The sequence below is a fragment of the Drosophila hydei genome, unplaced genomic scaffold, assembly GCF_003285905.1.
Source record: "Drosophila hydei strain 15085-1641.00,03,60 unplaced genomic scaffold, DhydRS2 tig00000172-arrow-pilon, whole genome shotgun sequence".
Classification (NCBI taxonomy): domain Eukaryota; kingdom Metazoa; phylum Arthropoda; class Insecta; order Diptera; family Drosophilidae; genus Drosophila; species Drosophila hydei.
This window is the reverse complement of record NW_022045682.1, coordinates 3455517-3474040: the sequence shown is the minus strand read 5'-3', so window position 1 is coordinate 3474040 and position 18524 is coordinate 3455517. Positions and strand designations below refer to the sequence as shown.

General features: G+C 35.4%; 1 protein-coding gene across 1 annotated transcript in view; it reads right to left on the bottom strand.

The window, feature by feature from the left end:
- Positions 1–17857, bottom strand: part of LOC111595847 (protein sax-3) — a 55417-nt gene extending 37560 nt beyond the window's left edge. Inside the window, exon 1 of the mRNA XM_023309757.2 lies at positions 17184–17857. Within this exon, the coding sequence (XP_023165525.2) occupies positions 17184–17421 (238 nt within the window). The 5' untranslated portion in view covers positions 17422–17857. The remainder of the gene's footprint in view (positions 1–17183) is intronic.
- Positions 17858–18524: the final 667 nt, after the last annotated feature.

The window sequence follows — 18524 nt, the reverse complement described above, 5'->3', positions numbered from 1 at the left end:
AGACCGTTTTCAAAAACCGAACTCTTAAAGCCTGTAATTTAACTAAAGACTGATATTGCTCGTCTGGCTAAGTGGCCTGGCTTTGCAAATCTCTTTCGACTGCAAATCTTTATAAACGATGTTATGTGGATCGGCCCACGGCCACTTTGCAGCTATTATCAGTTAAATGAAGTTCGGTCTTTAAGATTAGCTACACTTAAGATATGGCCAGTCGCTCAGCTCTCTTTCATATCCAATTCCCGCCGCTTAGCAAGTGCATGCGCCAATTCGCATGCGAAGCGATTTCTCTAATGATGCCCCCGTCGCACGTTTAGCCATCAAATCGTGCTAATTTCTGGCTTTCTTGTGTTTAATCAAAGCGCTATTAAAATCTGAAAATCTGAAAATCTGTTCATTTTATTTGTGCCTAATGATGTAACACAGTTGCAGTTGCCTGAGGCCTTTTGGCTTTAATTATTGAAGATTCATAGTTTCTTACAAAATTATGTTAGAGGCCAAGGCACAAAAAAATAATAATTTTAATACATGAATACAAAAGAAGACAACAATTTAATTTCACATTAATTAATTTTTGCTATATATAAAAATATTTTTTCTTTAATTTAATAAATTTTCGTTATACACAAAATATAAATATAAAAAGCCAATTTCTCCTTTTTAATGTTACATAAATTCAATTATTTTTTTTATTTTTAATCTTAGTTCTTCTTACTTTAACTTTCTTAATTTCCAAAATACATTAAAATATTTTTCATATATTTTAAAACTTTCATAATCATGCCATCAGGGTCAATATCAACTGCATTTTTCAATATTTTTTTTTTGTTTTTTTTTTAGTTTCTTTAATTAAGAGCTATTATAATGTTTATTAATTCTTTGTTTTTGGAATTATTAAAGTAAAAAGTGTTTGCTCTTAAAAGCCCATAAATATTTTATACAAAATTGTTGTTAATTATTTCCATGTACAAAATATATAACAATAAACGAACAGGCACAATGCAATGCAGCTTGGCTTGATTCAAGCAGCTTTGGCCGTGACTATGGAATTGACAGGATCAGGAAATAGATCTCAAGCTGCTCATGTTTAATTGTTACTACTTTTATTTTGCATTTCAGTATTTTCGTATATTTCTATGGGTTATCTATTAGCTGAACTTTTAGCATTAGAAATTTAAAATTTTCTTTCGCTAACAGATTAAACATTGGCAATTATTTCTTATTTCATAAATTAACAAATTTGTTGCTTGGCGATGCTTCGCTTTGCTTCTATATGTTACTTCTTTTCTTGGATTATATCTTTTATATTATAAATTCGTTTTAGGTTTTGTATAACTTCCTTTTTAGGACTAATGCCTAATCTACTTGCTTTCATCTGTTCCAGTTTCCAAATGCTGCCTTTCACCAAAATTGCCTTTGCCTGTGCCTGTGCCTAAGCCACCTGCCTGCCATGCAGGATATATATATATAACTATATCTATACATTTATTCCTGTTAGGAACTCTAACTTTATCGACTACATTGTATCTAGAGAGAGAAAGAAAAACTGTTACCAACATCTAGCAGCAGCACAAATTGTCTTCTACCTAAACTCTTGAAACATACCAAATGCCATTGTTGTTGAACCTTTTCTTTTATTTTTCTTTCTCTCTACTGCTCTCTCTCTCTCTGTCTCTCTGTCTCTTTTTGTTAGTCTATTGTGTGCACTTCTTTTTCGACTATTTGGTTTTTATTATTTTTGGTTAAAATTTATGACTCGTTGTCTTGGGTCTTGGGTCTAGTGTCTGGAGTGTGACCAAGCCATGTGTTGCATTCAGCTTGAGAATGCGTTTCTTGTTTCTACACACACACACACATATATATAAAGATGTATATATATGTCTGACTATTGTTTGGGCATTCGTTTAGTGTGCTGCAGCTAATCGGCTGCGTTTTTCTCTACCTACGCACTCGATTCTTTAGAGACCTCGCAGCGCCCGTACACAAAAAATTTCTACTCTATTTGGCGGCACAAATTGCCTTTGACCTTGTCTTTGTCTGGTCAAAAGGGAATATTTTCGGTAGACAGACAGAGTGAGCGAGACAGAGCATCGCCTTGTCGGCCATTTTGAAGTTTCCATTGAAATCATTTTTCGCCGCCTTTGCATTGTTGCTTCAATTAGGCAAAAGGAAAACTTTGCACATTAAATGAAAATGGCAATGGAAATGGAAATTGCTCCAACTGCCTAACTCCCTTTCGCTGTTGCTGTTAAAACAGATAATCATAAAAATTTAGCAGCATGAAAATTGTTAAATTTTATTAGTAAACTTTTTTGTTCTGAGGCAAAAATTTAATTTGTAACACTGGCCAACATCAAAAGCAGCTGTTTTTTTGTTTTTTATTTGGCTAGTCTGTCGAAGCCAACAAACAAACGAAAGAACAAACAAATAAAGCTGACTTATGAGGCATGTTTGACGGGCAAATACTGTTTGCCTGCAGTCGGAGCACCGAAAACGTTCAAATTTCCATTATATTATCATTTATTTCTATATAGCTGCTTGAGCTGCATTAGACTTATTATAAATTTAACTAAATATTGTTGCAGAGAGTTCATGTACCAAATTTCATTGCCCTAGCTGCTATAGTTGCTGAGTTCAATGAGGTTATATGGTTAGATATGTGACTTAAATACAAGAAGAATTTAATTTTATATTTGCGTAGTTATTTAATGAGTGAATGTGGCATATTAGAAAGTAAATACATTAAAAAAATGTTTTTAGAGTTACACAATATTATCAAATTTCCATTATATTATCATTTTTTCTATATAGCTGCTTAATCTGCATTAGACTTATTATAAATTTAACTAAATATTGTTGCAGAGAGTTCATGTACCAAATTTCATTGCCCTAGCTGCTATAGTTGCTGAGTTCAATGAGGTTATATGGTTAGATATGTGACTTAAATACAAGAAGAATTTAATTTTATATTTGTGTAGTTATTAAATGAGTGAATGTGGCATTAGAAGGTAAATACATTAAAAAAATGTTTTTAGAGTTACACAATATTATTATAAGTTCTTTGATCTGTTGTTTATTAGGTCTTAGCTATTGGATATTTAGAATTTATGTGGCTTAAACTATCTGTAAGTTATACAAATGCTTGTATACCAAATTTTAGCACGCTAGCTCTGAGCTAGTTCTGAGTTCCTTGAGGTTGGAGAGCATTAGACTGGGATTATTTACATGAATTTGCTTAATATTTATAAAAAAAAAATCATATATAATTTATAATTTATATTTTTTTGTTTTACAGGGTATCCCACAAATTCTCTCAATATATATGAATTTTCCCCATTTTTCTGTTCGACTGCGCTTGCCTTTATTGCAACTGCGTATAATCATTGTATATAAAAACCATATAGATTACTGCGAGTGTGTGTGTGTGGGTTTTACCTGACTCTGTGTGGGATTAAGCCTGCCAATGCGAAATTATACAACTTTGCCAACTTTGGCTTTGTTTTGCCCTCGCTCTCTCGGACTCTTTTGATTTTTTTTTTGTTATTTTGTTTTTCGATTCTACGAAAATTGTTGCTTATTGCTTTTGGTCTCTCTATAAACCCGCTTTATACCCTACATGCCCTGCTGTTTCTCTCCTTTTTGGCTGCGTGAGTTATTGTGTGTATTCAGGTAAGCGTGAAAATTTGCTAAGCCAACTTAATGCAACTTCTTCTTGGTAACTCGGCTTGCTCGCTGCTTCCTGCTGCTGACCCCTACGCATTGTTTGCCTGTCTTTCATGTGACCCGGTGCACCCTGTGCTCGTTGCACCCTGTTGCCGTTGTCAACTCTTTGCCAATTTATGCAGCATTCGTATTTATCTGCAAGTTGTATCTGCATCTTGCTCCTTTTTTTGTTTCGCTGTCGCAGCCTAATAGAGATATGACTTGGCATCTGAACCGTGGCTTTATTTCATTTATCGCGCCTTTTTTACAATTTACATTGCATGTTGTCACGTCATTCTGTCAACGGTTTGTAACTTCCACTTGGCCACGCCTCCTCACTGACAGAGACGGCTCTTTGAGAGGGCTTTGGCAATTAAGTCGCACGCGTTTTGGCCTCTTTTTCTGCTTAGCCAAGTCTGAGCGGCTTTTCTTTTAGCTCAAAAATTCTTGGCTCCAATTAAAGCGCCATGAAAATCACTTAAGTGCCGCATTTGACAATCAACTTTAATAGAGAGCCTCAGCCTCAGCCTCAGCTTCGGAGTCAACCCAGCCTTGACCCCCAGTCAAACGGGCAACAGGACTCGAGCGGGCCCAAATGGGGGAAACAAGTTGCGATAACAACAACACGACTCGCAAAAAAAGGGCGCAAAAAAATTATGAAAAATTAATTTCTGCCCGACGGCAGACGTTGCTCCGTCGCTCTGCCAGACAGACACATGGAAAGTGTTTCGCAGGGTCAGGGAAATGTTTTTGTTGTTGTTGTTGTTTATGTTTATGCGTGCATGAAATAAAAACCCCATCGAAGGGCATCACGAAAAATGTTGCCAGCTGAACGCGAAAATAGTTTAATGTGACTGCAAATGGTTTTAGCTGTTGATTGAAATAACAAAAAAGTGAAGTTGGTCTTGTGTGCAGAGTTGCCAGACAGCTGAACTTAAGCATCTATAAAATAAGGTGAAATCATTACTGAGTTGTGTTTGTCATAAAAAGTGAACAATTAGCAATGTTTTGTGTATTTAGAGCATTTAAAGCAGCAGAAACAGTGGCTTGGAGTTGCGACATCGTTGCGATTTGAATGATTTGTTTCATGTGGGAGCTGAATAAACTTGTAGTATTTATATGAAATATGATGCAATGCGCTTTTGAGCTATATATTTGTGCTTGTCAGCTATTTGGCGTTGCCAGATCAATACAATTTTTATGTTATGTGGACTTTAGTCAATGTTTTACTAAATATAACTGCAAATTAGCTTAAATTAATAAATGAAGGTTTCAAAATAATGTCTTAATAAATCTGCAGCGTTGCCATATCTTAGCCATACTACAGAAAAGCAAAAATATATGCACTGTAACAACTATTTATAGTAATTCCTGGCTGTACTTACGACTAAAAACATCTATATATACATACACAGACATATCATTGCCAATAAGTTAATTATGCTGTATATGGAGTTGCCAGATAGTTAATCAAGGTTAATCAATATATTTTGCGCGCATTTGTGGTTACATCGTGTATGTTTACTATAAAAGCTAAGCTTAAAATGGACAAAAATGAAGACTTGCGGAGTTGCCAGATAGTAAAATGTTGCCAGATGTCACAAAGAATCATGCGCAATCAGCACTTAGATATCATGAACTCAATTATAATATTGTTTTATATTGAACTACGAGTTTCTGCTAGCTCCTACTACTATACAGCGTTGCCACGTCGCTAAATAACTCATAAACATGCTACTTGAACATATGAAACTATGCCATCTAAAAAATCATGAGTAGCTGTCACGCATAAACCACGCCTAAAGGCCTCCACAATAATCACACAAAAGACGAGAGCAAAAGGCAGCAAAAGAAACAAAAATTGCTCACATCATGCTGAAGTTGAACCCTCAGTTGCTTTGGCGATTGGTCGCATGTGCTGCGCTTTTGTCTGCATGTTTTACAATACATTCCACTGTTGTGGTAACGATGACGATTGCCACCACCAAACCAGCAACAGCAACAGCAACAGCAACAACGGTGGCAACTTTGGCTGCAGGCTCGCTCCCTGCTGAAGCTGCCTCCTCCAGTTGAGCTGCTGCTGCCGCTGCTGTTGCTGTTCTTCCTTTGGGAATCTGTTTGGATATGGGCACATTCAGCGCGTTGCCCTTCGATTTGTTGGTCTGTCATCATGCCTCATCATTGTCAGCCAGCTGCAACAGCGTTTATGTTGTCGTTGTCGTTGTTGCAACATTTTCATCATCATTATTTTATGAAGCAGTAGCCTTTACCTTGCTCGCTTACACACTTTTTTCCTTCTTTCTATGCATTATTGAATATTGTTTATAAAGCGACATGTTTGCTGCTGCAATTATGATTTGAACTCGGCATTGTTTACTCTGCCATGCCTGGGAATGTTTATGTGTTAAGTAAATATTTACGAAAACACAAGAAAAAAAGAAACTCCCGCTGCGACAGCAACATCTGCAGCGGCAACAGCAACAGTTGCGCATTTGAATACAGACATCAATGCCAGCCAATTGTCACCCATAAGCCAAATCACAGCAAGTGCCAAACGATGTCAGTTTGTCAGGGATCAGTGATCAACGTGATCACTGATCACTGATCACTGATCGTTGATCCGCACAGCAATGCAGTGTGAATCAATGCAACAGCAACAGCTAAAGCAGCCTCAACAGTCTGCAGTTCTGCTCAGCAATCTTCCAGTCTCGACGTTGATTTTTATTGACAGCTCACAGCGGTTTATTAATGATCGTGCTGTGTAGATCAGCAAAGAAGAGAAAGAGCAAGAGAAAGAGTGAGATCGAGCTGCAGATTGAGATGGCGACACGCGATGCCCGCACATCAATCTGTGCAGCTCTTGGGACGCCCATCGCTCTCGTCTCTCGTCTCTCGGCTGTCTGTGTTCAGCTGAGTATCACTCAGCTGTCCTTTGCTCTGGCCCCAAGGATCGTCATGCAAATTCTTGTGCATGATTAATTAGCTGCACAAATTGCAGCTGCGTTTTGTAATTAATTTTCCTTGCTTTTTTCTCTTTGTTTTTCTTGCGAAATTTATGAAGCGCATGCTTAGGCAGTCGCTGCACGTAAAGTCTGTTCAGTTGAATGCCCAATTAGGCATAGGCCTAAACGATTAATCGATAATAATCGATGCGACAATTTATATAAGAGCAAATCATGTGGCGCAACATCTTCTCGATGACTTGGCAAATAAATTACGAAATTTTCCTAGAACTGACAACGACAACGTAGAGAACTGAATTTCCCACAAGGTGCGTCACTGATTCAATATTTAAGATTGAGCCACACCCGGCTAACCCAGTTCTAGTTCCAGTTCCAGTTCACATTTCGATTGCAATGTTTGCTTTACAAGAAAGAAACCCAAACAAACCGAAACTCTTCAAACAAAAATGTCGGAACGCTGTAATTTGAGCCTAGACCAGATATAGCTAAATAAAAAGTCTAAAAACAAAGCAGAGGCACGGCGTCTGCTGTCAGTCAAGAGCGTCTCTCTCCGTCTCCCTCTTTATTTTTTAAAATGTAAATAATGCTAAAAGAGGGAAATATAAGAAATGCCAAGGCGACGGCCACGGCGACGGCGACAAGTGACGCCTTATCTTAAATGCATGCCTCTTCGAGAGCTGCCCCTACCACTGCCGCTGACGCATTCAAAGTGTCGCAGCACTCTTGCAAGTGATTGGCCTATCGCATTTCTTCAGCCATTTGCCACACGGCGCAAAAGTGCAATAAATTAAATAGAAAACCCGCTTCGCACTTGGCAGCTATTAAAAAATATATAAAAACTGACTCGACTCTGGAAGCCAATCGTTGCAACTAAAGCTAATGAATTTGATGACAAAACTAGTTGAAAAGCTACTAGGGTTTATCAACTCAATGTATGTTATGCATGTGCGTGGGTTGCTTTAATAGTTGTTCACTAAAAGTAGAAAGCTCAAATCGCCTTTCAAGCAATCAAGTTTTATGCAGCTCTAGAAATATATGAAAACTTTTCTTTTTAGTAAAAATAAGAGCAAAATAATAATAATAATAAGAGAATAACTAATAATAATAATTGAAAGATTAATTAAAAATTAAATTTTTCTTTATAAAATTTAGCAAAATATTTTTCAAATATTATCTATAATAGTATTGTGAATGCATGCATGTGTTATCTTATTATTATATTTAATTTAATAATTTCTAAAATATTTTATACCAATTTTTTAAGCAATTACAATTTTAAGTAAATTTTTTATTATTGTATAATATGAATAATATATTTATACATTTTTTATTTCTAATTTTTTTTTTCGAATCAGTCAAAAATTGAAAAAATATATTAAAAAAAAAAACAATTTAAAAATTTTAGTGGAATAAATTTGCTGCTTTATATATTCAGATTTTTTTATTTTTTTTTTAAATAATTTTAGATTTAATATTTGAAGTCAATATAATTTTAATTTATAATTAAAAATCACTATTATTAAATAACATAATAATAAACATGCGAAATTCTTTAAGCTTTTTATGAAATTCGAGCCATGAACTTTTTGAACTTTTATATAAAAATTATAATTAAATTGAACTTCTCTAACTCTTAATGCTATTTCTAGCACTTTAAAAAGCCGTTAGAATTAGGCTCACTTAGTTCTTATGGAGCTGCCCACGATTTGTTGCAAATATTTCGTATGCAATAAGTAAAGTTTTTAATGTTTATGCTAAATGCGATGGCAGTGCAATATCAATATCGAATGCAGGTTCTTAACATATTTCAGTGTCTTATCAGGCGGCGGCAAATGAGTCGAAGACCGAGACAGAGACTCAGACTAAGGCTGTGGGCAACATGCTGCAAGAGTGACCATAGTAGGTTGTTGTTGTTGCTGTTGCTGTTGCTATTGCTGTTGCACGGGTTGACAGTCATTTAGATTTATGGCTGATTGTCTGCGTGGCAGCGTCAGCGTCTGTTTATAGTACTTGCTATACCCTAAAGCCATATGCAACTGGGTAAACGAGTTGCCAAACACAGTTGGCCAAACAGAAGGCTTTTAGTTTTTATATATAATTAATTTGGGCTGTGTCTTAAGACAAAAGTAAGTTATAAAACACGTATTTTATATATATATTTCCTATTCTTGAAAATCCTTGTGAAAGTTTGTTCATTGCTCGAGAAATATATGAGTTAGAGCATTGCAGTTTTATATATGAATTCTTGTTTAGTACATGAAGATTAAACACATTTCCTTTCTTAAATTATTCAGTTCCCAGTTTGTTTTTTATACTTGGCTCGAGAAGTATAGACTTTATAGCTGTAAAATTTAGTATGCTAGGTCTTGTGCTATATATAAAGCTAAAAAACATTTCCTTCTTTAAAATAGCTTGAAAACTTTGGGAACTAAAATTCTTTTTTTTTTTTTTTTTGTATAGCTCGAAAACTATTATAGCTACAGCTAACATATTTGATAGAAAGGTTCTTTTGAGGTATATGAATATATTGTATAATTTCTTTGTTGTATATTTTGAGCATAGCTCGAGAACTCCAGGACAACAGTCCTATGCGACTTATAACTCGAGAACTATAAGAGATATAGTTAAAAAATTTGATATGCAGATTCTTGCGTGATATATATGAATAACACCACGGCAACATATTACATTTCTATCTCTAGAGCTGTAAGCACCACAGATTTATACCACAGATTTGGTGTGCAGACTCTTGCAAGTCATAGGCTTACATGTAAGGAATACTTCAGTTAAAGAATTTCAAACGTGACAGGCCCTCTTTATAGGCTAAGTCCGAGTCGTTCATCGACGACTAGTCCGCTCTTATTGCAGTTGTTGCCCGTTTTTAGCCTTATTTGCACGCAGCGCAGTCCAATTTTGCATGTTGCTGCAGCACGTTGCAACGACTCGACGCTGCAGCGTCGCCTGTGCGACCGTTGATGGTTGTCGTTGTCGTTGTCGTTGTCGCTTACGCAGGTGACTACAAGAAAGCAGCGCCCAGAGCCAGAGCGGCAAACTTGTTTAGCAACATGGCCAATTTGCATGTGTCGCACTCGACGAGGCGGAAGATGCCAGCTATACAGCCACAGAGGAGTGGCAGCGGCAGGGTTTGAGGCAAGTTGAGTTTTTGGGCGGCCTAAACGCTGCAGGTCTCACTGTCTAGCTGTCTGGCTGTCTCGGTGTCTCACAGTTTTCGCATTGGTATTAGATATCAGAAATGCGATAAACGCTAAGCATTCTTTTATTGATTTAAATGCCAGAGTCGACTCCGCTTGTGGCATCTCAGCTCTCGGCTTTTGGGCCACAAAATTGCACAGTTTATGAAATGTCGGAGTGAAAGAGATTAGGATTAAGCCGTTTGTCAACTTGTCATAATTGCAGACGGCTCTGGCGCCGTCGATCGGCTTGTTAGCAAATTATAAACTTTTTTACCAACTTGCAGTTGTTGTTGGCGACGTGCCTCAACGCCAACGTTGGCGACTCTGTGGCACGCTCAACGTGGACACAAACGATGACTCAAGGCAACTCTGTTTGCAAATTTTTTTATAATTTGTTTGTGTGCCGCCGCGTAGGCAGCGTCTCAGCCAAATCTCAACTAGCAACTTGCAAGTTGCAACTTGCAACTGGCAAACGCTGCCGGCAACTGCCAACTCCCAAGCTGCAAAACTTCAGCCTCAGCCTGAGCCTCAGCTTCAGCTTCAGCTTCAGCCTCAACTTCATCAAGTGCAAATATGCAAATCTTTGACTGCAACGTTTTTTCGGTTGCACGCTCCACGCTCGAAATCCTTGTCGAACCACAAAACCTACTCAACAGCCGCAAATCAAGCTGCCAGCTTCAAGTTATATATATTTATATTTCCAAGTCTTTAATTTATGCTTTAAATGGCTTTTTGGGCAATTAACTGCAGCCATATATAAACTAAAGCTGCAAAGCTATATTTATATATTTATTTATAGCAATTATTATAAATATTTATATATATAATTTTTATAATTTTTTTCTTTGATTTTATATATAATTTAATTTTTATAATTTTATATAATATAATTGATATATTATATTATTATTATAATTATATAAATATATTTTTTTTCTTTTGTGAATATTAGATTGTAGATTCTCAAAAGTATTATCTATTCTGAGTAAAAACAAAGCCCGAACGCAGCTAAAATAATATATAATTTTTAGAAAAATATATAATATGGCATTATGTATGATATAGCTTGCTCATTAAATATTCCTTGGCTACATAGAAAATGTGTTAAAAGCAGTTGGCTAAACACATGCAATTCACAGGAATAGCATAAACACGAAGATGATGAAGAAAGCAATGTGAAACATGATCCAGCCTTTTACAGATATACAATTTAATAATAAATATACTCGTAAATAAGAAAAATTTCAAGACATACTAAAATCATATGGGACTTTTATATTGGAAATGGCTGTATACCTACTATATATCTAAAGCCTTGTTCATAAAAATAGTAGTGCGATTGAGCGCTAATGCTGGACAGAAAAATAAAGTGAATAAACAGAATTAAGCAAAATTAAATAAATAATATATTGGCATTGAAAGCAATTTGATATAAAAATTAAGATTAACGAAAAATCTTAAAATGTAGTTGTTCACAAAAATAGTAGTGGCTGCTAAATAAGGAAAATCTATTTAACAATAATCTAATTAATTTGATTGTTTTTTTGCCTACAAGCTTACAAAATTTAGTTGTTCATGAAAATAGTAGTATACCTTTTGCTATTATCTAGATAATAGCTTCCTGAACCTCCACAAAAATCTTTAACCCATTTTAACGCTGAGTCAATTCTATAGCACAGCATGCCTTGCAGTTGCCAGGCAGCTGAAAATTTATTAATATTTAATAAAGAATGTAGAAATACCATCAATGCCTCAAATAAATATTATAAATGTCAACCCCTTAGCTTATATATATTTTATTTGTGTATATAGAGCACTTATCATAATTTTATTCTATGCAGGAATATCCCTAACACGATTGAGTACTATAAAATCAGCAGCAAAGATATGCATATAAACGATTCTTTGCACTTATAATACATATATGTACATAGTTTATAGATTTCTATATGCATTTGGCTATAGTTTCGGCTATTGTCACGATAATCCGAAGAAGAAAAAAATCCATTAAAATCTCTGCACAATTTGAAACCTCAGCCAAATCGTATGCCCAACTATCCCTTGGTGTTGCCAGCTTGATTATAGCTCAGCGGGAAATCTAGCTGCCAAATCACCTTTCAACTTCTTTCTGTGTTATTTTTGTATGGTCGCAAAACGCTTCGAGCTTTTGGCAGTACGAGCAACGCCTTCTCTTGGAAAACAGAAAGCAAAAAAAATCGAGAAAAATATGAAAAAGCATTTTCCAGGCATTCGTTGCATGCAACAACTGTGCAACATTTGGGCAGCCAAAAAAAAGAAGAAGAAAAACGCCAAAATAACGGCTGAAAGTTTGCATTTAACGCGGCTGCCAGGCTTAATTTTTTCAACTCATTTTTATATTTTTTTTAATATCGCGCAGAGCGAGCTAAAATGGGAAGACATGAAAGAAAACCCACGGCTATGTAAAGCAACATCAACTACAAAAGGCGACTCGTTGCGCGCACACACACACACACACATCTGTATAGAGTGTGGCTTGCAAGTTTATGTCCAGAATCACGTCCATGTCCAGGAAGCAAAACTCTGCGTATTTGCGTAGGCAAAACTTGGCGCTTGTCTAAGCCTCAGACTCGACAACGAACGACTCGCAGCAGAGCAGCCGGGGAGAAGGCTTAAATTGAGACTCAGCCTGTTCGCTAGTTGGTTTTTCATAATTAATTATTATTTAGCTGGAAAGAGCTGCCCATGGCAGATCAAATAACTCAGCTGACTGGACACAAAAAATGCAAGCGCTTAATTAAAAAAAAAAAACTAGCACAAAATATTAATTATCTCACGCATAAAACGAAGTCTAAAATTGAGTTACATAAAAATAGTTTGTCATAATAATAAGAGCGAGTTACATATATGATTTGCATAGTTAAGAATTTGTTGGGAAATAGCACAGACTCAGCTTAAGATATAATATCCAAGCTTTTAAGCATGAGTAAGTTATTGCATAGCATTGTATATCAAATTTCAGCTTGATAACTACCAAAGCAAGCAAGTTCACAGACAGCAAATGATATAGGGACAGTTAAATGAAGTAGTATTCAAGCTAAACCACAACTTATGGTTTTATAAGACAGCAGCTATAATTATAAGAGTAGAGATGAAATTTCAGCATGATATGTGCAGTAAGAGCCAGGTTCAGATGGACAGCAAAACTTATTATAGCCTATGTGAGTTATATTACTGCTAAAATACTGTTGTATAACAGCTTAGAGAGCATTTGAAAATGTAGCAATGAAATTTCAGCTTAGCTCAATTAGGTACGGGTCTTGAGCATATAGAGATTACCTGATATAAGAGCTATCAATGATGCAAAGTTACCACTTAAGATTTTTTTTCAATATGCACACAACCAAAAGACTGGGTACCAAATTTCAATAGATAATACTAAATAGAAGCTGAGTTCGCATAGTTAAAGATTGCTCATATAAGAAATCCCAAAACAATTTTCATGTCAAATGTTCTAATGAAACTCTCATAGATCTTGAGTAAGAAATATGATTTTATAGCTGGTTTCTCTGTGGGCTTTACCCAGTTAGACCTTTATGCAACCTAATTTCTATAGCTGAAGGGCTTGCAGCCTCACAAGCTGGAAGTATCTTTGCAGTTCAGTTCGCCAATCATGTGATTGTTAAAATAACATGTTGCCGCAGCACTTGACTTCATTTACATGTCTCGCACAGTTTGAACTCTCTATCAGCCACGCCCACACAGCCCACGACCCAAAAAAAAAGGAACTGCATAGGCTAGCCGAACTGCTACTTAGCCCAATTTCGCATAATGCACATGAGTTGCCTAGAGTAACCGAATTCCTGGGCCTCTCTCTTTTTTCTTGCTTAGCTTTTACACTGTGCTACAAAACGAGCCACTTTGCAAAATTACAAAAGCGCCAACGGCCTGAAACGTTCGCAAAACAAAAATTGAGCCACTGCAATTGTAACACTTTTTTACACTCTCCTGCCTCTCGCTCGATCTCTTTCTTTCTGCCAAAATCTGAACTAGGCAATAAAACAAAATTGTTGAAGAAATTCCCGCGAGACAAAGTTTTGCCTTCTCTGCTTCTTTCTCTCTCTCTCCTTCTCTAGTCTAGCTGCGTTTTTTTCTTTAAAAATTGCAGTTAGCTGGGCCAAACGCTCCCCAGAGTAACATTACGGAGCAGTCTGCTTTGGCTCTTGCTCTCTCGCTCACTCTTTCCCACACTCCCCCCCTCTTTGCTTTGTCACATGTTGAGGGCGTTTAGCAGCAGATAATTTTTATGACCCGCTCTGATTCGGCTTTTTCGTAAGTGTTGCTAGTGCTGCACAAGCAGCCAGCGATTGACCCACCACCAGCTCTCAATCGGACACTGAGCCACGCCAACAAGCAACCGCCCCTTTCCTTCCCTTTCACCCCTTCGGTGTGCCGTGTGACGTGTGCGAGAGATAATTTTATACAATTTATTATCAACGTCGCGTGCAACACTTGCCACATGGCCAGCCACACAGCTCATCAGTGGCAGCCTCAACTGCTGCGTGTTGAATCGTGTTATATATCTATGTATATATGTATATATATATATATATCTGGCAATCGACATCGGGCGCTGGCGTTGCGTGCCGCTGGCCGCTTGTTGCATTAAAAAGCGTTTAATAAGCATTAGATTACACGTTGCAGCATTTTTTTGCAGCTAACCGATTCTGTTCGGGTTAAGGGTGACCATTTCGCTAAGCTTTATTGGCATTATCTCACTTAATGCAGCGAACTTTAAACGGGCGTAAGATAGCGTACATGACCTCAGGCGACTTGCCCCTGGCACACGCAGATCCAGTTCTATACGGAATTTGTTTATCTCGAAATTTATTTTGATTTATGGAATTTATAAAAAAAAAACTTCGCATTGAAGTCAAATGTAAACTGGATCAAGCTCTTTTCTGACATTTAAATAACATTTAAAAGACATCTGTATAGAGATTAGATTTATAAATAAAAAATTGCCTAAGCTAATTAGCTGATTATCAGATCAATTCAAATGATTGATTATGTTATAGCATATTTTGAAAATATTATATTTATTATGTAATAAATTTACAGTTTTAAAGCTCTTGATATGTCGAACGAAAGAAAAACATAATTTACAGATAAAATAATTTATAATTGAAATATTTATTTAATTTTTAATTAGCCTCAAATTAATATTTTTATTTTCATTATTTTTATTATTAATATTAATTATTTTAATATACGTCTGCATTAAAATTCTTTCACTTTATCTAAGGAAAATATACGCATTTACCATATTATATATTTTTATATATTCTTTTGTTACTTATATTTAGTATTTCAGTTCACATATTATTTAATATGTATTTTTATATATATTATATTATTTAAATAATTATTTTTTTTTTATTTGTTTTCACAATGTTCATTTGCTATTGAGCTAATAGTATAGAAATATATTTTTGCAATTTTTTTTATATATTATATTTTATATAATATTTTATGCCCATCTGTTCTTCACTTGCAATTTTTGCTCTTCTTTAAATTTGTATTTTATTATAATTTAGATCATTATAGAAATATTTTTTTTTTTGGAAACCCTTAATTAGCTGCTAAATTCGAAAATGTCTCAAAGCAAAAATTTTCATATTTTTTCCCTTAACAATTTCCACGTTTTTCCATTAATGAAAAGCACATGTGAAGCAGCGCATTGTGTCTTTTCGTAGCCAACCGCAACAAATGAAGACAAAGTCTAGCAAAATAATCGACTTTGTCTTTAACTCTCTCTATATATATATACGTATATACAATGTGTGTCTGAGGCTCTATGTATTTGAGTATTTGATATTTCGTAAAGTCAAAAACTAACCGCAAAAACCACACAAAGACCTCAAAAACTGTTTTCGTTTTGTATTTGCTTATTTCTCTAGCTTCGGTGTTTTCTTTTTGTATTTTTTTATTAAGTATGTTTGGCTTTTGATGTAATTGGCCAAGAAAACGGAATCTAAGGCAACGCAATCGGTTTCATGATTATTGTGGGACAATTTAATTGCCTACCAAAAAGCTGAAATAACGCGCCGCAGCTTTATAAACAAATGTTTTGTGTAATGGAAATTGTTGCAGCTTCAGAATATTTAGATATTGAATGTATATGGGCCTAAGCGAAAGCCATAATATCAAACAGATGACAAGGGACATGGTGCTGGTATATAGAAACGTGTTGAGTCAGCGACGATGAGCAAGAAAAAGAAGGAAATTTCCTAAGAGTGGATACAGTTGTGGGCAGTATTATGATGGATCAAACGGGAATTTAAAAGCTTTTGCTTTATATGAAATAGATTTTTAGCTAATATATAATTTTACATATATATAATTAGCATTAGCACTAATTCTATACTTCAACTAGTATTTCAGGCCATTGTTTGGTTGCACAATTATCTTAGCCATAGCTCACAGTTGTCTATGCGCTGTGGACATAATAGATAGATGAACTGTCTTATAAAAAATTAATATTGTTAAAATCACATGATTAATTGAATATTCTTATGCAGAACATTTTTGAATTTTGTATACTTTTTTTATTATCTTAAAATATATTTTATTTTTTTATATTAAAACAAGTTAAACTAATGTTCCTTTAGTAACATAATATATTGATTTATATATTTATGAAATATATTTTATGTCATATGCATATCATAATATATAGTATATAAAATATATATTTTTTAAATAATTATAAACAAATGACTAAGAATTTTATTCGCCTAACAAAGAAGTTTTTTCAGAGGCAACCTATTCATACCTATAATTTCATATTAATACATGTATGACATATTTTTTATATATTCTTGAAAGCAAGTTCTTTAGCCAATCTTCCTGAATTTCCAAATTTTTTCATAAGTTTCTCTATAATTTCTACAAAAATGGCTATGAGCTGCAGCCGTCGGTAAATGCTTTTATGTACATATATACATGCGTACAATATGTTTCTCTTTATGTCTGTCTAGCTATATTTTTGAATAATGTGCGATGATGTCGTGTCTATAAAGCGGCATTAAAATCCATTAGCAAACGCGCCGCATAAATAAAACCGCGTTGCCTTAATTTGCCGCTGCAATCTGGCTATAGCCAAAAATAGCCAAATGGAAACTAAACAAACGACGCTAATAAATAAAGGAGCGAGGGAGAGGGCAATATGGTGCTGCACTTCCACAAAGGATTTGAGCAAATGGCCGGAAATGAAGGCCAGGATTGGCCTTCAAACAGAAAGCGGAGAAATGTTGCAATATGCATAATGTTGCAGCTGAAAACTTACCCTTGAGTGCGGCAACTAGTGTTAATCCATTTAATCCAGCCAAAACGAGCAGCAGCGGTTGCAGCAGTTGCAACAATGCAACAAACTGACGCATCTTTTCGCTCTCTAATTTTAGATGCGTCGGCGACGTTGTGGCGACATTTTGATTGTTTCTATTTTCCTCTGCCTGTTTGATCTTTTTGATTTTATTTTTATTTTGTAAGCCAAATGCGTGAGCACACATTTCATTCGAATGCATTTTGTCAAGATTTTCTATTTTTTTTTTGTTTTTCTCTTAATTTCACTTTTTCTTTAGATTTTTTTGTCGTTTCACTTTACTCGATTTTTCACTTATATTTCACTCGTTTGGGTTTATTCTATGCCATGGCGCTACGAGCCGGAAACCGGAAACCGCGTGCAGCCAATGACATTCGACCGTAACGCACGACAATTCGCGCTGCCGACATACGAACTACAAAATTTCCGTTTAACATGCGAAATTCGACGAAACGAACGTAACCGCAACGTAACGTAAGGGAACGCACGAAACCGCTCGCACAACCGAAGCGCCCGAGTACCAGCAGCAAATTGAATGCTTCTAGCAACATGTTCAGCGTTTGGGCCTGTTAAGCGAGCAGCGCACGTTCCACACACAATCCACAACTCCTCGACTGGCACTGTTAACAGCGCGGCTTACTCCCTCAACTGTGTGCGATTGTGTGCGTGTGTGTGCTCTGTTAAATGACTCGCTTGTTGTTGTTCGTGCTCTTGTTGCTATTAAACTTGTTGCATGCTGTGGATGTTAACTGTTTGGCTTTACATGCGCTTTGTTTACATTTGCAGCAGTTTGCTTTGTTTTGTTTCGCATTGCCGTTTCGTTCCACCGCTCCGCTTAGCAACATTCTAATGTTGCCAAACGTGTTTAATGGCAACATTTGCCTTTTGCTTTGCAATTAATTGTGTTGAATATTTAAATAAATCTAATTTTTATTATGAGCGAACATGTCTATATATGTGTCTATATATAGCGTTTGTCTTTATGTCGCTTTTGTCTTTATTTTTTTATAGCTGTCATAAAAGATAATACGCTAAAAATCACGAACATGCTCTAGTAATTTTTTTTAATTAGCTAGGCAATTATTTGTTGCTTGATATATAGCTATTTAATAATTTTAAAAATAGGTATGTATTTTTATGAAAATCTAAAGCAGATATCCGACATCCGACATTTTCTCTTCATTCAACAATTTCACCTTTATTTCTGGGTAATTAATTTTCTATTAAATAATCTTAATTCTTTTTTCTACATTGAAACTTCTAAAAACTATTTTTATTACTTTTTTAATTTTAAGCTAAGTAATT